Raw genomic sequence first — 25,624 nt, forward strand, 5'->3', positions numbered from 1 at the left:
GTGAGAGGAGTAAGAGAAACGTGGCTTCACCTCCTGATGGGCCTCTGTAGCATTTGCATGTTTGTTGGGAAATGTCTTCTACTGACGTTGTGCAGTTGGACAGCAGGAAGGACATAGGAAGAGAGTTTGAAAGTATCTGTAAGGCAGATTTGTTTCTCTGAAGATAGGAATTCTGCTCAAAGAACATATTTTTAGTTTTCCCCTCTTTTTACCACCCTTCTTTTCTTATCCTCTACTCTCCCAATATAAATTATTTGAGCCATTTATGATTTTTTTTCCTCAAAAAAATTATTGTTCTATTGATGCATTTTTTTTCCCTGCTATTTTCTTCAGTTGTCTTGCATTTCAACCAAATGCTGTGACTGTCACTTGTGGCCAGTGATGCTTTATAAACCCCCCACAGTGCAGAGTGCAGTAGTCACTGGCTTCTGAGTTTTAGTCTATTTTTCATGTGAACAGAGGCAATGTCCAGTGTTCTTTTTGATTAGTGAGATCTTCCTCTTGGAGTATTTATTGACTTGACAAAAGAAAGAAACATGCTAGCCTCTGGTAGAATGAAGAGAACTCCTGAGGTGTTCAGTGACGACAGTGTTCTTAGTTCTGTGCTGTGGGAGGAGAGAAGTGCAGCCTTGTAAGCATTTCTTTACTTTACAGCCAAGTTGAAAAAAGTAAAGAAAAAAAGACGAAGAGATGAAGAGCTTTCCTCTGAAGAATCCCCACGTCACCACCATCACCAGACCAAAGTCTTTGCTAAGTTTTCTCATGATGCACCTCCCCCTGGCATCAAGAAGAAACACTTATCCATTGAGCAGCTTAACGCTCGCCGCAGGAAAGTATGGCTCAGCATTGTGAAGAAGGAACTACCAAAGGTAAGTGAGTGAAAGTGAAAGGGAGGGATGGGAGCGAGGTAGCAGGGGCAGGGGGGTAGTTTTTTTTAGTGTAGGACCAACTTTTGGACATTTTAGTGATGTTTGTGATACTTGTTATAACCCCCAAAAGTAAAGTAAATAAAACTGACAAATATGGGGGCTGGAGAGATGACTCAGTAAGTAGTTAAAGGAACTGGCTACTCTTCCAGAGGACCTGTGTTCCCAGCAGTCACATGGCGGCTCCCTACTGTCTGCAGGTCCAGTTCCAAGGAATCGAACATCCTTTACAGACATACTTGCTAGCAAAATACAATGTACATGAAATAAAAACAAATAAATTGTCAAAAAGTTTAAAAAAACCCCTCTGACCAATATGTGGGTGAATATTAGTGATGAGAGGAAGAGGGTCAAATGTAACAGGAACAAGTCAAGCAGATGTCTTTACCGTGTTATAAATAACACACACACACATATCTAGGGGTGGAGGCTAAGAGCGTGTCTCCATGATTTTATACTCAAGGAATATGTAGTAAAAGAAAACGTGCATTATGTAAAGCTAAAGACAGAAAGAAGTGTACAGAGCTGGTGAGTGGCTCAGTGAGTAAGGCTCTCACCACCAAGTCTGTCAACCTCAGCTTGATATCTGGAATAGTAGAAGAGGCCGATTCCTGCACATTGTCCTCTGACCTCCACATGTGCACCTTGGTATGTGTGTTGTACGAGCTGCGGGCCTCTTCCCACAGCCCGGCTCCCGGCTGCTTGGCTAGCTTATGCCCCGAAATAACAACAGACAAATTGTATTCTTTTAAACACTGCTTGGCCCATTATATGTAGCCTCTTCTCGGCTAACTCTCGCACCTGAACTAGCCCATTTCTAATAATGTGTGTAGCACCCCAAGGTGCGCTTACCTCGGGAAGATTCTAGCCTAAGGCCATCCTGGGTCGGAGCTTCACCAGGAGAGAGGAGCATGGCGTCTTAGCTCACTTCCTCTTCCTCCCAGCATTCTGTTCTGTTTACTCCACCCACCTATGTTCTAACCCATCAGGGCCAAGCAGTTTCTTTATTAATTAACCAATGACCTTCCTCCATCATTTGTGTGTACATGCACAGACACAAATGTTAGATATGGTTTTAAAAACATCTAACCAAAGAGTGGAGTTGACAATGTCATGTGGATAGCGAGCAAATTAACAATTTTAAAATTCCATGTGTATACTACCCTTCAGTAGTCGAAGAAACCATATTACAGATGAGAGCTGCTTTCTCACTGTCAGGGAGTGATGTTATAAATAAGGAAAAGGGAAAACTGTGAAAGCTGACTAGGATTAGAGATCTTTGTATGAATTCATAGACTCACATAGCTAACTACAGAAATAGAAGTGATTGTGATTGCATAAAAAATCTGACAGGAAGAGCTTTCCTTAAGCATTCAAATAAGTATCACTAATGTTTTTGTTTTGGTTCTGGGAATTAAAACTTAGGGTCTTATATTAGCTAAGTATAACTGCTCTGTCACTAACTATATGCCAAAGCTTCTTTTTGTTTGTTGGGTTTTTGTTGTTGTTTGGTTGGTGTTTTGTTTTGTTTTGTTTTTGTGACAGCGTTTTTCTGTGTGGTCCTGGAACTTGGGTTGTAGACCAAGCTGGCCTTGAACTCAGAAATCTGCCTGCCTCTGCCTCCTAAGTACTGGGATCAAAGATGTGCGCCACCACCTGGCTTCTTGTTTTCTTGACTTCCCTTCCTAGTTGGTTTAGTTTTTTCTAGAAAAAGATTCCGTCTGTATAAGCACGGTGCAGTCATAACACAGGATCTCTGCCAGGCAGGCTGACAATTCTGCTTTGTAGTCCATTTTAACATTTCATCAGTTTTCTCCTGATTCAAGTCAGGATCCAATTTGGGGACTACATGTTGTATTTAGTTGTTAAATCTTTCATCTGAGTTTTTGAACCTTTGTCTTTTGTGACGTTGTTTTTGAAGAGGATAGGCCTGGGCCGGTGTTTCTGCATGGGTAGATTTGGGTTATGCTTTTGCGTGACTGTCACAGTAGCAATGTAACATCTCAGGTTACACACACATTTGGTTTTTCAAAACAGAGTTTCTTTTGTAACCCTGTCTGTCTTGGAACTTGATTTGTAGACCAGGCTGGCTGGCCTGGAACTCAGAGATCTGCCTGCTTCTGTCTTTCAAGTACTGGCATTAAAGAGGTGGGCCACCACTACCCAGCTAAGTTAACTGGTTTTTCATGTAGCAGTTCCTAAGTTTCTTGAGAGATATTTGTGTGTGCTGTTCTTGATAGGAACGTTAAGGGAAAATGTGCTTTAGTGTTTGAGGAAGTTTCAGATGATGCCCTTCTGATGATAAATTAATTTTCAGTAGGAGTAATTGAGATTGTTGGCTTTGAAGAAAAAAATGCAACGTGAGTTAGTAAGAGGAATTTACTGATAAAAGACTGAAAAAGTTTATGAAGTGGAACTACTTTAATACTGGCTTTCTGCCTGTGCGGTGGTGCACGCCTTTAATCCTAGCACTTCGCGGGCAGAGGCAGGTTGATCTCTGAGTTGGAGGTCAGTCTAGTCTATAAAATGAGTTCTAGAAGAGCCAGGACTACATAGAGAAATCCTGTCTCAACTCCCCCCCCCCCCCAAAAAAAAAAAAAAAACCCAAATTTGGCTTTCTTTCAGGCATTCAAATCCCTTATTCATCTTGGGGGAAGATGCAGTAGGCAGAGAGCTGCCTCTTCTTTTCCTTAATTAAATGGACATGATTGAAAGTCAGGTTGACTTTACTCTTTTTGAGACATGGTTTTACTATACAGTCCTCGCTGGCCTGGAATTTGCTGTTACCAGGGTGACCTTGAAGTCACAGGATTAATTCATTTATTTCCTGAGATTAAAGGCAGGTACCCTGATACCTTATGAAGCATTGTTCAGTGGGAGAGAAAGACTTGGAGCTGGAGATGTGGGCTGCTTATTAGCTTTGCCTTGTAATTTTTTTTTTTATTGAATATGAGGCTTGGGTGATGGCAAAAATCTGAGTAATAGTGGAAGAAATTTTCTATTGTTGGAGGTAGAGATAGTATGTTCTTTATAATGATTCTTCTATCTCAATGTCCTACTACCTCAGCTTTACAAATTGGCTCTGGAAAGCAACGTGTGTGAATCAGGGTAGAGTTGAGGTTTGCATTTATTACAGTCCCCTAGTCCATTCCTTACAAATCCTTATAAAGTATACAAATTTTATCAAGGGCAAGAGAAATGGCTCAGTGAGTAAATGCTTGCTGCAGTAGTGTAAGAACCTGAAATATAGTCCTGTGTCAAAAGCAAGCATCATGGCATATGCCTATAATCCTAACATATGGGTGACTGAGACAGGTAGCTTGTTGACAGTCTAGCTGAATCTGTGAGTTCCAGGTTCACTGAGAGACCCTGCCTCAAAAAATACGTAGCAGGGTGATAGAGGAAATCACCCACCATCTACTGCTGGTTTCTACGTACATGTGCAGACATGTGCTCATTCATACACATGCTTTTGCCATGTATATACAAACTAACGGCAAGGCAGCTGCAACAGTAGCTTCTTCCTGCAGTTTTAATAGTTTCATGTTAGCCAGTGTCTGTGGATGACTTTTGGAAGTAATTTGTCTTGTATGTACTTCATATCTTATTTTTCATTCCTTCAGGAATTAAATAAAGGCTACATACAGTCTTATTAGAAATGAATCTTAAGTATTACTTTCAAATGTTCTAGGCCAACAAGCAGAAGTCTTCAGCTCGAAACCTGTTTCTCACCAATAGCCGAAAGGTAACATTTTCTGTTTTCTATTTTGCCTAGCATGTGTTCTCCTTTGGGCCTATTCTTATTCTTACTGTGTGTTATCTATTGATCGGGAATCAGGTAGCAAATAAGAGAATTTCTAGGTAGTCTCATTCTGCTTAATAAGTAAAATTGCTCTTGGTCATATTTCTGATTCTCTGAACTTTTTGTGTTAAATCAATCTCTGGTTCTTGGGCAGATCATAGAATCTTTAAGATCTGTCTTTCTATTTAAGCAATGATGGGGGCTGAGAGATGGCTCGGTGGGTAAAGGTACTTGCTGCCAAGCCAGGCAGCCTAAGCTCAGTCCCTGGACCATTGGTGGAAGGAAAGAGCTGACTGCCCACAGTTGTCCTGGGAAGGCCACACATGTGCACCAATACACACCCATCACATACACAATAATGTAGCGAAAAAACTCTGAGAGAAAAATAACAGTTTAATGGAAGAATCAGAAAAAGTAACGTTTTTAGTCTTGATTTCTCTGTACTAGGCTCTCAGCCCCTCTATTCCTCATCTATAAATAGAGATATGGCAACTCTGACTGCTTTCATAGGGTGTTCATGAATAAAGGATGCATTAGTGCCTCAATGTAAGATATACCATGTGGAAAAAAAAGCAGTGATGGCTATTATTATTATTACTGTGGTAATAACACTTTGTAACTTCTCAGTAAAATTCAGGTCCTTGCCATTGTTGTATTTCTTTTCCTGGGGATTATGTGAAGAAATATGTTTGAGCACCAAGGACAAGTTGATCATTTAGTTTGATTGGAGTTATTTATAGGTACACGGACAATTTACAGACAGGACACAATGAAGAGCCACACCCTAGGCTTACCCCACCCCTGAATGCTGCCTCTGTAGCCAGCTCAGTAGCTGCTTCTTCCCCCATTCATGTGCTGTCTTGTAATTTCTCCCCACCTTTCACATGGGAAAATTAATTAACAGATCCACTCTTATGAGGGTCTCCAGCCAATAAATACATCAAGGGCCATTTCATGCCCAAATTATAGTGTTCCACATTAGTAAGTATATTTTGTTTCATTTAAAGTGGTAGATGTGAATGGGTTTCTTAATTAGGAGATTTAAACTCAGGGGTCTGGACCTTAGTTATGCTTGAATAGTCTTTTCTCTTAATTTTTCACTCCTTTCCTTTCTTCTCTTTTTTCCTTCTTTTGCATTTATAATTTTTATGTTTATGTGTTGTTCATTAGCAATATTTACCTTTTTAAAAGTAAAAACATTTTAAAAGAATTAGACACAGGCTTATATAAAATATTTGATAAATTCTGCTGACTACATATAATTAATAATGATTAGTTCAGGGGCATTAGCTCTTTAGCGGGACTGTAGATATTAAAAAATATGGGGAGCATTAGCTTACAGTCCAGGCCGAACTGTTGCTGGAATTAGGTCCTTGTTATAATAACGATACTGTTTGCAGCTCGCCCACCAGTGCATGAAGGAGGTGCGTCGAGCTGCCTTGCAAGCACAGAAGAACTGTAAGGAGACTTTGCCTCGTGCTCGCCGCCTAACCAAGGAGATGCTTCTTTACTGGAAGAAGTATGAGAAGGTGGAGAAAGAGCACCGCAAGCGAGCAGAGAAGGAAGCTTTGGAGCAACGGAAGTTGGATGAGGAAATGCGGGAGGTGAGGCAAAAGCAAATTCTAAAATCCTTCTTACTACCAAAGCACTAAAAATTGTGTGTGTTGCTTTGTATCTTTGAGACAGTGCTCTAACATTCTTGGAACTGGGTAATGTAAACCACACCGTCCTCAAACTCTCACAAATAGACTTGCCTCTGACTTCTGAATGTCTGGCCCTTTTCTCTGTTTTTGATTTGTTTGGTTTAATTTCTTCATCATCATCAGTCATCACTTTGGTTTTTCAAGACAGAGTTTCTTTGTGTAGCCCTGGTTGTCCTGGAACTCACACTACAGACCTGGTTCGTCTTGAACTCAGAGATCCCCTGCCTCTGCCTCCCAAGTGCTGGGATCAAAGGCATGCACTACCATCTCCTAGCTTATTTTGATTTCTTAAAAAGAAGTTTTATTTTGTGTTAGTAGGTGTTTTGCCTTCATGGATCTGCACACCACACATATGCATGCTGAGGCCAGAAAAAGGCTTTAGATCCTCTGGAACTGGAATTACAGAATGCATTCATAGAAACAGTGAAAAGTGACCAATCTAATTTTCTGGGACCCATTCATTTTTCCAGCTACCATTTTAAACTTTAGCCACTACTATTTCTAAATGTGATATCTCTCAACGAGTTTAGACTTTGTATATATAGGAATAAATAGGAAATGAGGAATTGTACTGTCATTGATAAAGCAGTTGGAGTGAATAGAATAAAAGTTAGGGTCCAGAAAACATGAGAATCAGAGGATTGGATGATGTTTTTTTCAGGTGTGGCTCCTAGTCTTTCTCAGAGTGGAGCTTTGGAGCCTTTTCTGAATCCTTGCTCATGCTTTTCATTTTTCACTCCCTCCCTTTTTCTCTCTTCTCTTCCTTCTTCATATTTATATTTTTTGTGTGCTTATGTATTTTCCATCAGCGATATTTTCCTATTTTAAAAAGTAAAAACCTTTTAAAATAATTATACGCATACTTTTATAAAGACTTGATAAATTCTATTGACTACATATAATTAAATGTTTTACCATTCCCCCCGACACACACTTTAGGCCAAGAGGCAGCAGCGAAAACTCAACTTCCTAATCACTCAGACAGAGTTGTATGCTCATTTCATGAGTCGAAAACGTGATATGGGTCATGATGGAATCCAGGAGGAAATTCTAAGGAAACTGGAAGATAGTTCTACCCAGAGACAAATTGACATTGGTGGTGGAGTAATGGTTAACATCACCCAGGAAGATTATGGTGAGTCCTGAGTCACGAGGTAGGGGAAGCAGATAGCCTGCATTTTTCATATCAAGGTTGCATGTTGCAATTCTTAAGAAGTTTTGTTCTGATTCATAGATAATACTGATCAGAAAGGGGAAATTTATTTAGGAGGACATATGTGTGTTTTTGCAAAGGAATCCTATAAAATAACTTATGAGTTTTCAATAGAGGCTTGGAGAGGTAGAATGTTGTCTAGCCGTCATGAATCCCTGGGTTCAGTACCCGGCACCACATAAACCAGGCATGGCAATGCAATCATGTGATCTCAGCACTTTGGAGGGTTAGGCAGGAAGATCAGAAGTTTGAGATCATCTTCAGTTCCATAGTAAAAGGATTTTCACAGTATAGTGGTAGAGATCATGTTGACTAGAAATGTGGGAGAAGGGAAGTGTCTCAAAATACCTTGAGTGTTAGCACGTGTACAGATAGATTCAACTGCTTAAGCTGTTTCATTTGAATCTGCGTGATTTTTGCTTGTCCTAGTGATTGGTGTCAATTTATAAAAGAAAACACTAGGCTTGAGAGATGTTCGATCTTAACTTGCAGGTGGGTTTTATGTACGGGCTTTCCCTGTTGGAGACCAGGAACATCCACAACTACTTTATACTTCTAGATTCTTTTGATTGTTTGTTTTGTTCTAGCTTTTTCGAGACAGGGACTCACTATATAGCTTTAGCTATCCTTGAACTCACTATGTAGACCAGGCTGGCCTGGAAACTACAGAGATCTGCCTGCCTCTGCCTCCTGAGTGCTGGGATTGAAGGTGTTCCCCACTAAGCCTGACTTGCTTCAAGGTTCTTATCTCTGGAAAAGACTTTAGCCTTTCCCCCTCTCTGTTAGCCTTGGGATAATATAATGAACTGGGGATCCACTTATGTGTGGCATAAATTGTGTCTTTGAGGGAGATAAAGTGTGGTAATCTACATGTTTTCTCTTTTCAGACAGTAACCATTTCAAAGCCCAGGCCCTGAAGAATGCTGAAAATGCTTATCATATTCACCAAGCTCGAGTAAGTCTTTAGTGAGAAGGCAGACTGGGCATGGTAGCCTTGTGATCCTAGCACTCAGGAGGTAGAGTTAGGTTGATCTTTATGAGTTTGAGGCTAGCTTGTTGTATAACATCAGTTCCACACCAAGCAAGAATACAGAGTGAAACCCTGTCTCAGGAAAAAAAAGGAAGAATGAAAAGGCCCAGGCAATGCCCCACAGTTTTTCTTTTTCATGTTCTTCCTTCCTTATTTTATTCTTTAGTTCATTGTTTTCAGTTAAACAAATTGGTTAGCACTCATGCCTGGGCCTGGTGTGTGTGTGTGTGTGTGTGTGTGTGTGTTTCTGTGTGACTCTGATCACATGTAGATGATTACCATTTGGGTACTGATAATTGAACTAGGTCCTCTGAAGAGCAGCCAGTGCTGTCCCTCAGTCCCATCTCTGCTTCAGAATAGTACTAATACTTGGGGTGGCAGAATAACAAATACTTATTTGTATAGAATTTTTATTATTAAAGTTGAAAGGGTTACAGTTAAGCTACAAACTCTGTTTTGTTGTTTTGTCTCCTGTTAAGTAATCTTGGGTTGTTTAATGAAAAAGACTATCACAAGTCTTATGCCTTGAGAAAACCAAGTCACTGGTTTCTTTCCCTCAAGTACTAATTTGTTCTTTTATTATTCCTGAGCTAGTCTTTTTTAAAAAAGATTTGTTTTTATTTTATGTGTATGACTGTTTTGCTTGCATGTATATGTATGTGTGTTGTGTGTGTGTGCACGCACTGCGTGCATGCCCGGTGTCCACAGAGGCCAGAAGAGAGTAGCAGGTCTACTGGAACTGGAGTAAGGATGGTTGTAAGCCTCCATGTGGGTTCTGGGAACTGAACCCAGGTCCTCTGCAAAACAGAGTGAAACCCTTTAGGACCTAGTGATCTTTAATAGAATTAGTAAGAAACTATATTTGTGTTGAAATAAGTAAAGAAAATACAGCTTAGTATGCTGCAGCGAGCCTTTTGGTTACTTTGTTGGGGTTAAGAATAGACACAAGTGCTGGGTGTGGTAGTGCACATCTTGAATTCCATAACTCCGGGGCAGAGGTGTAAGGATCTCTTGAGTTTGAAGCCATCCTGGTCTATGTATTAAGTTCCAGGACAGCCAGTGCTATGTGGAGAGACTCTGTCTCTAAAACACCAAACAAAAAAAGAATAAATACATACCACCTCACACAATTACCCCAATTAAACTTTGTATTGGAGCATGTTTTGCTTTTTATTTTTTATTTGATATGTTCGTTGTATAAAGTGATAAATTTCATGACATTTTTATTCAAGTATATCTTGAACTTTATCATCATCAGCATACTCTTCTATGCGCTCAATCCCCACATCAAAACTTTAAAAAAGTTGGGTGATCTTGGTGCATAGTTCAAGTCCTAGCTCTCGGGAGGGAGAGGCAGGTGAATCTCTGTGAGTTCAAGGCCAGCCTAGCCTGGGCTACAGAGGAAGTTTCAGGACAGCCAGGGCTACACAGAGAAACCTTGTCTCGAAAAACAAAACAACAAACTTTTAACAAAATCTTTGAATTAGCAAGTAACTTAATATAGATTAGTATACTAATAAAAACATTTTAATATAAATGTTTCATTAACTTAGTAAGATATTAGAAAGTTCATTCTATTTTTAGTATAAAATATGCTAATGAATTTTTTAAAAAAATTATTTTTATTTTATGTGCATTGGTGGTTTGCTGTGGGTGTCTGGTCCCATGGATCTGGAGTTGCAGACAGTTGTGAGCTGCATGTGGGTGCTGGGAATTGATCTGGGGTTTTCTGGAAGAGTCGTCAGTGCTCTTAACCCCTCAGCCATTTCTCCAGCTTGTGTTTAAATTTTATTCTTACATTTTCTTGACTTTTTATTTTCCAGACAAGGTCATTTGATGAAGATGCAAAAGAAAGTCGGGCAGCTGCCCTCAGGGCAGCAGACAAGTCTGGCTCTGGGTTTGGGGAGAGTTACAGCCTTGCGAATCCATCCATCCGGGCTGGTGAAGATATTCCACAACCCACTATTTTCAATGGCAAATTGAAAGGTTACCAGCTGAAAGGCATGAACTGGTTAGCCAATCTCTATGAACAGGTAAATTTTAGAAACATGACAAACCTATTCTTTTTACTTTACTATTTAGTTTTCTTTTGATTAATGTAATTATGAAGTGAGTTCACCTTTAGGGTTTTTTGTTTTGTTTGTTTAGATTTACCTGTTTATATTTTGTGTGTATAAATATTTACCTTTATTGTATGTAAGTACAGCACAGGCCTGCAGTGCCTATGGAGGTCAAAAGAGGGAATCCAATCCCCTAGACCTGGGTGTGAGCCACTTGGGTGATAGAAACTGAAGTTGAGTCCTCTCCAAGAGCAGCAAGTGCTCTTAAGCACTGAGCCATCTCTCTAGTCCCAAAACTTCAACTTTATGCAATAGTCTGAAGGGTTTCTCTTTTTTTCTGGCTTGGAGATTGTGTTTGTATCCTGTATATAGCAAGCATTAGGTAGTCTTGGTAAGCTTCATTATTTGCTTGATGTGGGCTAGATTAGGTAAAGACCTGGCCTTAGTATTTTTCTCATATATCATGAGTCACACATATAAATGTAATGTTGGCAAAAGAAACCATTGCAGTACTGATTCAGAGTCGTGGTACTGAGTATCTCCAGTCAGTCTTGGTTGATCTGATCCACCATCTTTGTTACATCTTTTGGCACTGAATAGAATGAATCCTATGCTCTGCGATCAGGTGATGACAGTCTGTCTCTCTCTCCGTGTCTCCCAGGGTATTAATGGAATTCTTGCTGATGAAATGGGTCTTGGTAAAACTGTACAGAGTATTGCCCTCTTGGCCCATCTCGCTGAGGTGAGTAGATGGAATTGTCAGTAATCTTCCTCTCCTGAATTTAGGTTCATTTTCTGTCAACAGTGAGCCACTTAAAAGCAGTGTTATGCTTTGAAGCATATCAAAATAACAGAACTTGTTGCTATACCTGAAGGCTTTTGTAACAGACAGAATGGAATAACATTAGTTCCCAATGGGGCCAGGATGGTGTTTGAGCAAGTATAACTAGAATTCTTGTCTCTCACTTCCTTTTAAGAGCTACCAGGGTAGTGGCAAAGACGTTATTGTTAGATTGCAAGAACTGGTACTGGATTCCCATCTCAACACTGCTCTTTCTAGCAATGTCATAGGCACCCACTTAACCTCTTTTGAAGTGATTTCACTTTAAATCTCTGAGACCTCGTTTTCTACCTTTATTGAATCACAGGTTATATATACCGTATAGGAATCTTAGAAAAATTAAATGGGAAATGTGTAATAACATACATTGAAAAAGATTAATACTCTTCTAATTAACTAACAGTAATATTATGCTAACATAGTAGAAAATAATAAAAGCTAGTCCCTATGTCATACATGTTTTATGAAAAAAAAAACAGCCTAGAAATCACAAGAGAGTCATTGCTTAGTACTTTATCTCTTTGTGCTCTTATTATACTAATGCTTCTTCTTTTTCATTTTCTTATTTATTTATTTGTGTATTTATTTTGGTTTCTCAAGACTGGGTTTTCCAGTGTAGCCCTGTCTGTCTTGGAAATAACTCTGTAGGTCAGGCTGGCCTCAACTAACATTGATTGCTTGTTATTGAATACGTTTGTGTGGACACTTGGGAGATAGGCACGATTTCTCTTGTTACTATGTTTCCTGTTTTTAAATTTCTCATGTCACTGATTGTTTGGGTTTGAATATCTTCGGTTTTCCTACAGCTGGCTGACCCAGTTTTCTTTTGCAGAGAGAAAACATTTGGGGACCTTTCTTAATAATTTCACCTGCTTCTACACTTAATAATTGGCACCAGGAGTTTACAAGATTTGTTCCTAAATTTAAGGTAAAGAAGCTCTTGTTCTTTAAGATAAGGTTTCTGACTCTTCTTTTGCTGCCTTACTGATTGTTTTTGGTTCAGTTGTTGTAATAAACACTGTGACTAAAGCAGCAAAGGGAGAAAAGGGTTTATTTCAGCTCGCAGCTTGTATTCCTTCATTCAAGGAATTCTGAGCAGGAACTCAAGTAGGCAGGAACCTGAAGGCAGGAGCTGAAACAGGCATTGAGAAAGTGCTACTTGCTCCACATGACTGTCTTGCTCCCCATGACTTATTCAGCTTCCTTTCACGCAGTACCACCTGCCCAGGTGTGGCACCACCTCCTGTGGAATGGGACTTCCTACATCAATCAAGACAATGCCTTACAGACTTGCTTACAATCCAACTTTTTCATTTTTTGAAACAGAGTCTCTATATGTAGCCTTGGCTGTCATGGATCTCTCTGTGTAGACCAGGTTGACTTTGAACTCACAGAGATCCACTGCTCCCTGCCTCCGTAATGCTGGGATTAAAGGTGTGTGCTGCCATACCTGGTCTCCTGGCCAATCTTATGGAGCCATTTTTCTCACATGTGGTTCCCTCTTTGCCTCCTGATTGTTAGCACTAAAGGTGTATGCCAGTGCTCCTGGCTCTTTTATTTTTTCTTTTTAAACTGTCATAGCTCTGTGGGTATGTGCAAAGAAATGTGTTGGATCTTCTAGAGCTAGAATTACAGGTGCTTATGAACTGCCTTATTATGTGCTGAGAATCAAACTTAGGAGCCATTTTTTAGCCCTTTTATGTTTGTTTTGATACAGTCTTATGTGCCACACACTGTCCTCGAACTTGTTATATATCCATTATTTTATAAGTGTATGCCACCATACCAGGTTTATGAAGTGTTGGAATCAGTAACATGCTAGACAGTCCTTCCGAATTGAAATACCGCCCCAGTCTTTTATATCTGTATTTATTGGTTTTATATGTTTTATTGATGGTTTTCTTTTGTTTTTTAGAGACAGAGTCATACTCTACCCTCAGTACTTCAGGCTGTCTTTTTAAATCCCGCTATGTAGTCCAGGCTGGCTTTGAATTTGTGGTAGGCAGTTAGCCTGCCCCAGCTCCTTGCTGCTGGGATTATTGGCATACCTTCACACCTGGCTTATTCTTTTGGTTTTGTTAAGATATGGTCTGGTGTAACTGGACTGGCTTTGATCTTGCTGTGTCGCTGTGGATGACTTTGAACTCCTGATCTTCTTGCCTTAACCTCCCAGGTCCTACGAGTGTGAGTCTTTATCCCCAGCTTCCTTATGTTCATTTCTTAGAAATGTGATTTAGGAAAGTAACAAGCTTATAAACCTTTATACTAAATAGGCGAGAAATTCAGTCTAATATAAGTTATTTGTGCCACTTTTTTATATTAATTGATGGTCTGTTAAGATGATAGAAAAAATCTATCTTATTTCAAAGTAGATTTTGGCAAATTTTATATTGTATTATAGTCTGTAATAATTCATATTTCTTAATAACTCTAAAGTTAGTCTTGATCCAGCTTGTAATATCTAAAGTATATAATATGAATATTGATTTAACTAACTCAGAGAGGAAAAATTGAGATTGACTGAGCCAGGGATGTTGTTCAGTTGGTATAATGCTTGGTTCCTCTAATGAAGCCACAGATTGGATCCACAGCGTTGCATGAAACTGGTGCTGGTGTCCCTGGGCAGTGGTGGCGCACGCCCTTAGTCCCAGCACTCGGGAGGCAGAGGCAGGTGGATCTCTGTGAGTTCGAGGTCAGTCTGGTCTACAAGAGCTAGTTCCAGGACAGGCTCCAAAGCTACAGAGAAACCCTGTCTCAAAAAACCAAGCTGGTGGTAGTGGTAGTCAAACCAGTGATCTCAGTATATGGGAGGTAGGAGCAGAAGGATTAAAGCAGATCATCCTCAGATATAGAGTCGGGTTTAAGCCAGCATGAAACTGTTTAAGAAAATCAAGAGGTTGTTACAACAGGTTACAACAGGTGACATAGACGCAGTGTAAATAGGTTTTGTCCTGGACATGGTGGCTCAGACCTCTAATTTCGTGTGAATAATACATTTGAGGCATAGTAGGAAGATCAAGAATTCAAGGCTGGCCTTGGCTGCATAGAGAACTCATGACTAACCTGGGCCACATGAGACCCTTTATCAAAACCCCTCTCCCCAAAGCAAAAAACAAAACTGTGTGGTGTGTGTAATATGGTAGGAATATAGAAAAAATGAGCAGAATTAGTTATATTATTTGTAGTTTGAATGGGCAGGTAATGAATTAGCTGTGTTCTGTGTCTAAAGGGATGCATGAACATGAAGTTGCATAGTAATAAGGACTTTTATGGATTATTAATAAACAAATAATATCTCTGATTTGAGTTCTTCATTATTTTGATGGGCTCCGTACATTACTTCAGGGAGAAGGACGGAGACAAGTGGCAAATATTTTTCTGTCTTTAGGCTTTGTAAGATAGATGAACATAACTGGGATTTCTTACCACGAGCAGTTTATGGCTATTGTCCTTGCTACTGAATTGATGTAGAAAGTGGGGTTTTTTTTTTTTTTTTTTTTTGTTTTGTTTTTTATTTTCAAGACAGGGTTTTTTGTGTGTGTGTAACCTTGGCTGTCCTGGAATTAGCTTTGTAGGTAGACCAATATGACCTGGAACTCACAGAGTTATCTCCCTCCCAAGTACTGGGATCAAAGGTGTGCAACACCACCATCTGGCATGTAGAAAGTGTTTTAAAAGGATATCAGGCCTGGAGAAGATGATTCGGTGGCTAAAAGCACTGGGTTCTCTATCAGAGGACCCAGAATTGTTTACATGGAAGTTCACAATTGTCTTAAATCCATTCTCATGAGATCTAACACCCTCTTGAGGACTCTGCAGGCACTGCCTGCATGTGGTCCATGGATACATATGCAATAAATACCCATATACAAAATCCAAAATAGAAGATATCAGAAAAGTAACTCTTAATTTTCATACTTATTTTCAGCCCCCTATGAACATGAGATTGGCTTGATAGAAATTTTTTCAGGAATTGTTGGGCATATGAAAAATGGAAATGAGTTTTTGACTTGTCTTCTTTTAAATTTATGGCTAGATACATGTTGAATACAATGTCAAGAAGTCTTTAATTTCTACCCAGACACTGAGGTTTTGTGCAGCTCCTCCTCTGGCCAAGAGATGGCAGTGTGGGATTACTTTAAATCTTCATATCTTTCCTTTGCTTTAATATCTAGAACTAAGCTTTCATGTGCATATTCAGTTTTCATCTTGTTTGTTTATTGAAATTTGGGGGGAAGATTGCTACAGGGTTCTCTGTAGCCCTGAAACTTGCTCTATAGACCAGGCTGACCTTGAACTCAGATCCGCTGCTTCCAAGGTGTGCATCACCACTGTCCAGCTTGAATTTAATTTTAGCACTAGTGTAGGGGTGGTAAAATGGAATCTGTGGGCCATGTATTAAGTGTCCTCTGTTGGGTTTTCGATTCCGTTTTTTTTTTTGTATTATAGAATACATACCAAAGACAATTATCACATGTACTTATTCATAGGTTGGTTTTAAACATAAAGCAAAGAAACTTTGCTACAAACCAGCCTACAAACCACAATCCCAGAGAACTTAGACAACAATGAAGACACTAAGAGAGACTTACATAGATCTAATCTACATGACAAGTAGAAGACAAGATCTTCTGAGTAAATTGGGAGCATGAGGACCAAAGGGGAAGAGAGAGGCAGAGAAGGGAACAGAGAAAAATGTAGAGCTCAATAAAAATCGATAAAAAAGCCGGGTGATGGTGGTGCACACCTTTAATCCCAGCACTCAGGAGGCAGAGACAGAGGCAGGCGGATCTCTGTGAGTTCGAGACCAGCCTGGTCTACAGAGCTAGTTCCAGGACAGGCTCCAAAGCCACAGAGAAACCCTGTCTCAAAAAACCAAAAAAAAAAAAAAAAAATCGATTAAAAAAATACATACCATAAAAATTTACCATTTTACCAAGAGAGTGGTATGTATTTATCCTCTCAGTACTCAGGAGGTTGAGGCAGAAGGATTGCCATAAATTCAAAGCCACCCTGATCATAGTTTCACATTCCTGGCCAGCCAGGACTACATAGCAAGACTCAGTCTGAAAAAGTCAAACAATCATACAAAAAGTGCCTTGTTCGGGGTAGGTAGGATGGTTCAAGCAGTGGAGGCACTGCTACCAAACATGGAGACCTGAATACAGTCACCAATACCAGATGGCAGGGGAGAGCACCAAATTCTGCATGTTGTTCTTTTGACTTCTGCCTGTGTTCTGTGATACATGAGTATGTACACATGCACATATGCACGTTCACATACACGTTAAATAAGTGTAATATTTAAAAGTACAGTCAGTGTTGTGTGACTATCCCTTTTCTCATCCCTACTGTCTTCACCCTACCCTTAAGCTATATGTTCATGGTGAGAGGTAGTGTTGGACACCTTTAATCCCAGCACTCAGGAGGCAAAGACAGGTGGATCTCTTGAGTTTGAGGCCAGACTGGTCTACAGAGTGAGTTTTAGGATAGCCAGGGTTACACAGAGAAACCCTGTCTTCAAAAACCAAAAAAGGCAGGGTGAACCACCCCAAAACCGTTATGTACATGAAGTAGTAATTCTCTGTTCTCCTTTGTCACCAGCCTCTGGAAAACACAACCTCCATTTATTTATTTATTTATTTATTTATTTATTTATTTATTTATTTATTTTTCATTGGTGTTTCCCTGTATGTATGTCTGTGTGGGGGTGTCAGAAGCCCAGGGATTGGGGTTACAGACAGATTAGAGCTATTGGGGTCCTGGGAATTGAACCAGGGTCCTCTGATAGATCAGTCAGTGCTTTTAACCACTGAGCCATATCTCCAGCTCCCAAATCTGCTTTCTATAGAAAATATTTGCCAAATACTTCATATAACTCAACCATACAATATGTGCCATTACATTTTGGCTTCTTTCAAAGGTTCATCCATCTTTTTGTAGCTGAAGATTCCTTTGTATATTTCATTTTGGCTCTTGCTCATCTGGTGATGGATTTTAGGGTGGTTTTCACTTTTTAGCTGTTCTCAGCCCCAGTGCTGTAAACATTTATGTACACTTTTGTTTGAACATGTGTCTTGTTTTCATTATTTAAGGCATATGCCTGAAACAAATTACTTGGTTATACTATAGTTCTAGTTATTTAGAAACCCATTTTTATGTGACATGTGAGCTAAGATTAGATTGAACAGGGTTAGATTACTGATTAAAAAATACCTGATAATATAGGACATGGAATTCAAATATGTATCTTTTGAAAGCCAACCACACTGCTTATGTATTATTTATGAAATTGTTTATACTCTCAACAACATAGTTGTTTTGACAGACCATTTGGGCTCAAAGCTTAGAATTATACAAGAATTGCTGACCCTAGTGGCAGTCATTGTTTTTATTGCCATTTCCCCTTAGATTGTTGAAAACATGTTTACTTCTCTGTTAGATAGAGGTTCTACTCGGTGTTTATAGCTAGATTATGTGAAATCCATAGATCTGTGATGTTGACATCTGGAAACTCAGTATATTTGGTGTAGGTGTCTGCAAATGTTTGGTCAGTGGTGACATACACCTTTAATCCCATTACTTGGGAAGCAGAGACAGGTGGATCTCAGTGAGTTCAAGGCCAGCCTGGTCTACAGAGTGAGTTCCAGGACAGCCAGGGCTACCCAGAGAAACCCTGTCTTCAAAAAGCGAAAGTATGGAAAAGCTCTTACTAGGATGTGGGTGATGGAAATTGAACCTAAGTTCTCCACAATAGTAACAAGTGCTCTTAACCGTGGAACTGTCTCTAGCTCCTCTCCATTTCTTTTGTAAAATCTCTGCTAAGCTTTTTATTCTCAGAGCTGGAACTTTTGGAGAGTATCAGTGCTACAAAACGAAAGCACCACGTGCTGCTAGGCTTTACCACTCTTTCTGCTCCTTGGCTCTGTAATTTTCCGTTGCTTCAGTATCTCTTACTACTTTAAAAAAAGATATACTGTATATGTGTTTCTATTTGGTTAGCAGGAGAATGAATCAAACAATGCCCCTTTTATTAATTTTTTTAGTTAGTCATTTAGAATAACCTTATTGATAATGTTTACAGTTTATTCTCCAAGAAAATTATATATATATATTGATCCGTCTTCCAGGTGCTACCATATTGGGGAAATCCTCATGATAGAAAAGTCATCCGGAGATTCTGGAGTCAGGTAACTTCTGTTTTACAAAATACACCCACTCTGACTCTTTCCCTCCCTTCTCCCCGCCCCCCACCTTTTTTTCTTTTCTCTCAAATCTCTTTGATTTGAGTAAGTCCTCATGTATATAAGATAATACATTTCTGGATATGTGGCAAATATATTTTCTTTATATACATTGTTTTTCCTATACAGGCCATCGTTTTTTCTTCTAGTCCAGTATGAAAAGAGATGTTTTTTCAGTGTTTTTACTTTTTAAAAGTTTTATGTGTACATGTGTGACTATATGTGTACTACATACATGCAGGATCCCAAAGAGGCCAGAAGAGAAGCCATCAGGTCATATGCCCTGGAGCTGGAGTTATAGGTGATTATAAGTCACTGTGCAAGATGAGCAAGGGTTTTCAGCACTGAGCCCTCTCTTCAGTCCCGTGCTCCCTTTTCTTTCATGAGCTGGATATTTGCTGTTACTGTGATTATAATAAAGAAAATGCTTCAAAACCTCACTGCACATCCTCCAGTCATAGAGATGGAAGAACATGAATTGTTTTTTTAACACGCTGTTAATACTTTATTACCTTTTTAAAGACAATATCTCACTATGTGGCCCTAGCTGGCCCAGAACTTGCTATGTAGACCATGCTGACCTCAAAATCAGAGATGTGTCTGTCTCTGCCTCCAAGTGCCGGGATTAAAGGTTGCAGATGTACACCATGCTTCCTTCATTACCTGATTGAGAATTGTAATGTGGCATGGAGAGATGACTCAGGAGGTGCTGAACAATCTTGATAATGTGTGTTCAGTCCCTTAACCCAACAGTGGAAGGAAAGAGCCAACTCTGGAAAATTGTCCTTTGAGCTCCGCATATATATGTGCTTACTCATATTTATGCACACACATACACTAAAAATATTTGTTTGAAAACTTTTACATATCACTTTTCATATTTCCCCTCTTACATTTGTAGAAGACCTTGTACACTCAGGATGCCCCCTTCCATGTGGTCATCACTAGCTACCAACTGGTAGTACAGGATGTCAAGTATTTTCAACGGGTCAAGTGGCAATACATGGTACTGGATGAAGCTCAGGCGCTGAAGAGTAGTTCCAGGTAACCTGCATATTAGAAACTAGCCTTCATGGGTGGGAGTCTACATACAGAATTAGCAAGGCCAGAAATTTTAGGATATAGCATAATGTGGTCTATGCCTCAGTAGTTTGCCTGACCAGAATGCAGAAATTCTTATTTATATATTTTTTCCTGAGACTCAGATATTATGCTTAGATTATGTAAATTTTTTCAACCTTAATCTTCTCAGTTAGTTGTGACTTTTGTTGCTAAGGAAAATTCTGTAGGAGAAGGGATCTTGGTCTTTTCTCTGAGGGATTATTTTATATGAGAATTTCAAGCTGCAAGCAGAATATTACTCCAGGGGGATGGGAGATTTTCTCTCTCTCTCGCTCTCTCTTTTTTTTTTTTTTTAAATCACTTTCCCCATCCTTGCGTGGTCATTAGACTTCAAAGAGCTTTTTTATTATAAGTTACATAGGTGAAGTGATTCCCAAACTGAAATAGAACAGTGCTTGGCTATATAATTTTACTTGGTGCCATTTAGCATTGGATTTTCTGATTCTCTTGGTGCACCTATAGAACTTTCTCTTAGAGGTCCAAGTAACAGACAAGTGGTAAGTCCCAGCCTATGGAGGGCATTTGTTTATATAGTCTCTGAAGGAGGTCCTGCCTGTGGCCAAGAGGAGTAAAGACTTGAGTTATATCTAGCCCTTCTTCCATTGCTCTGCCAGCTGAGCTGGAAAGGCACAGACTAATACTTTTGACATCCTATGTTTCAGATAAGTGGTTTCTAAGTAGATAGCTTAGGTATTTTTTTTTTTTAAATATATACTCAAGAGGGCTGGAGAGATGGCTCAGAGGTTAAGAACACTGGCTGTTCTTCCAGAGGTCCCGAGTTCAATTCCCAGCAACCACATAATGGCTCATAACCATCTGTAATGAGGTCTGGTGCCCTCTTCTGGCATAGAGGTGTACATGCAGAAGGAACATTGTATACATAATAAAATAAATCTTAAAAAATAGATGTTTTTTTAAAAAAAAAATATATATATATATATATGCTCAAGAACAACAGGAAACAATAAAGATAGAAAGGTCACCCACTTTACCTTTTGTTTGTTTGTTTGTTTTTTGAGACTGGGTTTCTCTGTGTAACAGTTCTGACTGTCCTGGAACTCGCTCTGTAGACCAGACTGGTCTCAAACTTATAGAGATCTTCGTGTCTCTGCCTCCCAAGTGCTGGGATTAAAGGCCTATGACACCACGGCCCAGCTGGGGTTTTTTTTTTTTCTTTCTAAGCATTAATACCATTGGTATTGTGAGTCTCAGTTCTACTAGGATTTTTATCTTCATCTTTGTTAAGATATATTTTTGTTGTGTGCATGATATAGTATATTATTGTTAAGTACTGTTTGGAAATCATTTTTTAGAACTATTGGATCTTAGGATAATTACAGAAAGACTTATTGCCAACTTGGAATTTGTAACTCATTTTCTTGAACAGTGTTCGTTGGAAGATTCTCTTACAGTTCCAGTGTCGGAATCGGCTTTTGTTAACTGGAACCCCCATTCAGAATACCATGGCAGAGGTAGGCACTAGTCAACGTCATGGTTTATGTCTTCTTAATACATCTGTACCCATGTTGAACTTCTACTGTTTTTTTACAAATTATCTTCACCATCATACAAGACTTGATTGTAGCTTCCTGTCTGTAGGCACCGTTCTTCTTTTCTTACTATTTATTGATTACAGTGTCCCTTTTTGTTTCCTTACTAAATATTGCCCATCTTATACAGGTAAATTTTTACTCTAGAATTAGAAGCTAATAATCTCTAACACTGAAGGGCTTGCTTCTTCCTTTAGAATTCATCATAGTTTACATTTTGTAGGCAATACATTCACTCTTAACAACTGCTTTTTTTGCCTATGCAAAATGGAAGCAGTCATAAATAGGGGAGAAAAGAATGACTGTGGCTATGTTCCCTTAAATTTTTTTCATGAAAATACGTAGTCAACCAGTTAACCTCACAGACTGTAATTGTCTGGCTCCTTCTCTAGGGTTATTTGCAGTGAACATACTGCATTCAAAACTGTCAATTGTGGAATCATCTTTAAAACTCATCTATGGCCTGGCGGTAGCGCGCACGCCTTTAATCCCAGCACTTGGGAGGCAGAGGCAGGTGGATCTCTGTGGGTTTGAGACCATCCTGGTCTACAAGAGCTAGTTCCAGGACAGGCTCCAAAGCTACATAAAAACCCTGTCTTGAAAAACAAAATAAACAAACAAGCAAACAAAAAAACCTATCATCTATATCACTACAAAAACTAAGCAATGTTTGTATTATGAACCTTTTAGTTTTAGATTAATTGAAAAAATCATAACGTGGGGGCTGGAGAGATGGCTCAGAGGTTAAGAGCATTGCCTGCTCTTCCAAAGGTCCTGAGTTCAATTCCCAACAACCACATGGTAGCTCACAACCATCTGTAATGGGGTCTGGTGCCCTCTTCTGGCCTGCAGGCATACACACAGACAGAATATTGTATACATAATATATAAATAAATATTTTTTAAAAATCATAACGTTTTGTTGCAACACCTAATTGTAATTGAATGGCATCATTGAGCAAGCATTTAAGAGTCATTTATTTCTTTGCCTCATGCACATGCATTCGTTTGTTACTTCACTCTCCAAACTTAATGTAGCGTCACATAGTGTCATTTTATGACACAGTATCTTTTAATATTATTTTTCTTTGTTTCAAGCTCTGGGCTCTGCTACATTTCATTATGCCAACATTATTTGATTCACATGAAGAATTTAATGAATGGTTTTCCAAGGACATTGAAAGTCATGCTGAAAACAAATCTGCTATTGATGAGAGTAAGTACCTTTTCTCTTTTTTGTGAGGAGTTTTAAGACTAACCCAGGTTTCACGCTACAACCTAGACTGGTCTGGAATTTGCTATGTAGTCTGGCCTCAAACTTAGACATTTCCTGTTTCAGTTTCCTGATTCTGGGATTACAGGTATGAGTCACCACACCTGGCTCTGAACTTTGATTTCAGTCTATTAGCATGGGCAACTATGTACTTAGAATTAATTTTGTCTTTTAATTTTACTTATTAGTAGGTGGGAGGGTGCATGCCACAGTGAGTTCATGGAGGTCAGAGGTGACTGTATGATGTGGGAGTGTCATATATCAATCTGTTGATTTCATTGGCTGAGCAATAAAGAAACTGCTGGTCCTGATAGGTTAAAAGATAGGTGGGCGGAATAAACAGGATAGGATGCTGGGCGGAAGAGGAAGTGAGGTCAGACTCTGCTCTGCTCCCGGAGAGACCTGACAGCTCTGCACTCTGGAGCAGAGACACCATGATGGACGGAGGCTAGACTCTTCCCGGTAAGCGCACCTTGGGGTGCTTACACACATCATTAGAAATGGGCTAGTCCAGGTGCGAGAATTAGCCTGTAAGGGCTAGAGTTCAGGGGCCAAGCAGTTCTCAAATGAATACAGTTTGTGTGTTGTTATTTCGGGCATGAGCTAGCCAAGCGGCCGGGGTGTTGGGGACGCAGCCCCGCCGCCGCTTCTTATTTCAACAACTGTAGAGTGGTTCTCTTCTTTGTTTCCTTTGTATGGGTTCTGAGGTTCAAACTCAGGTCATCAGGCCTGCTTGGCAATCATCTTCACCCACTGAGCCATTTTGTGAGCCCCAGGATTTGCTTCTATTGCAAATATTTTATCCTTGTTTGTCAATAGTTTTTACTATTTTCCTAATATTAAAAAATGCCAAGTTGCTTATTATGAAGATGTAACTTGACATCTACTAATTGTAAGAAAAATTCAGTAGGGTCTAGAGAGGTGGCTCAGTGTTGAAGAGCACTGACTGCTTTTCCAGGATCCAGGTTTAATTTCCATAACCTACGTACATGGCAGCTTCCAGCTATATGCAATTCTAGCCACTTGGGATATGACACCTAACCACATTAAGCACTGTGTATGCACATGGTGATTAGACTTGCATACAATAAAATAAATTCTTTAAGTGATTTTTAAAGAGTTGTTAATTTTTTTTTCATTTCTTTAAAGATAATTTTGGGGAAACACTAGGTCCTAGTTTGCTTTCTGTTGCAGTTTGGGGAGGAAAGTTTTATTTGGGTTACACATCCCAATCTTAGACCATCATAGAACAGGGGCAGAAGCAGGAAGCTTGAAGCAGGAACTGAAGCAGAGACCGTGGAAGAAAACTGCTTTCTAGATTGCTTCCATGCATTGTTCAGCCTGCTTCTCTGTATTACCCAGGACCATCTGCCCAGGGATGGCGTGCCCACAGTTGGCTGGGTCCTCCTGGGGCCGGCCTGGTCTATAGCACCAGTTCCAGGACAGCCAGGGCTACATAGTGAGACCCAGTCTTGGAAGAACAAAAAGCTCAAGCACACACTCACAAAGAAAGGAAAAGAAAGAAACGAAAATGCCTCCCCCCCTTTCCTTGCCCACAGTCATGTTTGATGGGAAAGAATTCCTCAGTTGCAGCCTCTCTTTGTTGTGTCAAGTTGACAAAACACAACTAGTACACACTGGGAGCCCTTCTGACTTTCATTAGGTCATATGAAGATATTGTTATTGACACAGTTTTCCAGATTACGCTGAAAGTTGTTTCTAATGGAAATAGAGTCTCTACAACATGGTTGTTTTTCTACTTTGGAAGTTTGGTTCTTTCAAAATATCATTGAGCCCAATGGCATTTTGGAGGGTTTGGTGGGAGGAACATGATGTTTATTTTGACTGTCTTAAATCAGTGTACAGTGCTTTATTTGTGGACTTCCTGTTTCAGATCAACTCTCTCGCTTACACATGATCTTGAAACCATTTATGCTGAGAAGAATCAAAAAAGATGTAGAAAATGAATTGTCTGACAAGGTAAGAAATAAAATCTTATTTTTAATGAGTTTGAACCTCAGGTACCAATTTGGGGTTCTTGGCAGGAAATTTACTTGGTATATGTTTAGTTAAAGATAATCAGTTTGATTGAGATCTTTGAATTTGAATGGGATAGAGGACCTAAGCAAGGCAAGTAACATTCTTTTCCTTTTGTTAACACCCACCCCCAAATTGGGTTTGTTTTGTTTTGTTTTGTTTTTATACAGGTTCTTACACTGTAAGCTAGGCTAGCCTGGAACTCATGTAATACTTCAAACTCTGAACTTCTGCCATACCCTTTTGGTTGCCTGTAGAGATTATATGTGTTAACCATCATGTCTGGTTACACTTTTATCAGTGGAGTGTTTGAAACATTACAAAAATAGAATAATGTCATGATCCACTTGTGCCCATGGTACAGCATCAGTAGTGATCAGCTCGTGGTCATTCCTAACCTTTGGTATATGTTAAAACAAGTATCACAGTTACTTTATTTAAAAAAGTTTCATGCAGGCTGTGATGGCTCAGCGGTTAAGAGCACTGGGGTTACTCTTGCAGAGGACCTCGGTTCAATTCCCGGCACTCACATGGCAGCTCACAACTGTCTAACTCTCACAGTGAATCTGACGTCTCACAGATTATAGACAGAGAAAACACCAGTGCACATTAAATAAATAGATCTCTTTTTAAAAAAATCCATGCATATCTCTCAGTGATTTTATTTTCCTTTGAGACAAGGTCTCACTGTACACCAGACCGAGGCTTAAATCGTGCACCACCAAGCCTGGTAGAGTTGGTCTTTTTAAGTCGGGTGTTATTATCTTTAGGCAACTGCATGAATAATAATAACTGTTAGCCAATTTAGTGATTCGAAGAAGAG

General features: G+C 39.5%; 2 protein-coding genes across 4 annotated transcripts in view; both read left to right on the top strand.

Annotated features, from left to right (window-relative positions):
- The window catches only part of Ppp1r14d (protein phosphatase 1 regulatory inhibitor subunit 14D), a 295,305-nt gene that overhangs the window by 47,370 nt on the left and 222,311 nt on the right, over nucleotides 1-25,624 (top strand). The window lies entirely within an intron of this gene.
- The window catches only part of Ino80 (INO80 complex ATPase subunit), a 109,305-nt gene that overhangs the window by 20,504 nt on the left and 63,177 nt on the right, over nucleotides 1-25,624 (top strand). For all 3 annotated transcript variants that reach the window (XM_050132757.1, XM_050132770.1, XM_050132761.1), the window contains exons 7-19: nucleotides 655-869; nucleotides 4,618-4,671; nucleotides 6,129-6,332; nucleotides 7,371-7,566; nucleotides 8,532-8,599; nucleotides 10,498-10,707; nucleotides 11,396-11,476; nucleotides 12,408-12,503; nucleotides 18,706-18,765; nucleotides 19,721-19,863; nucleotides 21,329-21,413; nucleotides 22,590-22,707; nucleotides 24,659-24,744. In XM_050132757.1, coding sequence (XP_049988714.1) covers nucleotides 655-869; nucleotides 4,618-4,671; nucleotides 6,129-6,332; nucleotides 7,371-7,566; nucleotides 8,532-8,599; nucleotides 10,498-10,707; nucleotides 11,396-11,476; nucleotides 12,408-12,503; nucleotides 18,706-18,765; nucleotides 19,721-19,863; nucleotides 21,329-21,413; nucleotides 22,590-22,707; nucleotides 24,659-24,744 — 1,616 coding nt within the window. The remainder of the gene's footprint in view (nucleotides 1-654; nucleotides 870-4,617; nucleotides 4,672-6,128; nucleotides 6,333-7,370; nucleotides 7,567-8,531; nucleotides 8,600-10,497; nucleotides 10,708-11,395; nucleotides 11,477-12,407; nucleotides 12,504-18,705; nucleotides 18,766-19,720; nucleotides 19,864-21,328; nucleotides 21,414-22,589; nucleotides 22,708-24,658; nucleotides 24,745-25,624) is intronic.

The sequence above is a fragment of the Alexandromys fortis genome, unplaced genomic scaffold (genome assembly GCF_014885135.2).
Source record: "Alexandromys fortis isolate MF-2015 unplaced genomic scaffold, M_Fortis_MF-2015_v1.1 scaffold_6, whole genome shotgun sequence".
Taxonomy (NCBI): Eukaryota; Metazoa; Chordata; class Mammalia; order Rodentia; family Cricetidae; genus Alexandromys; species Alexandromys fortis.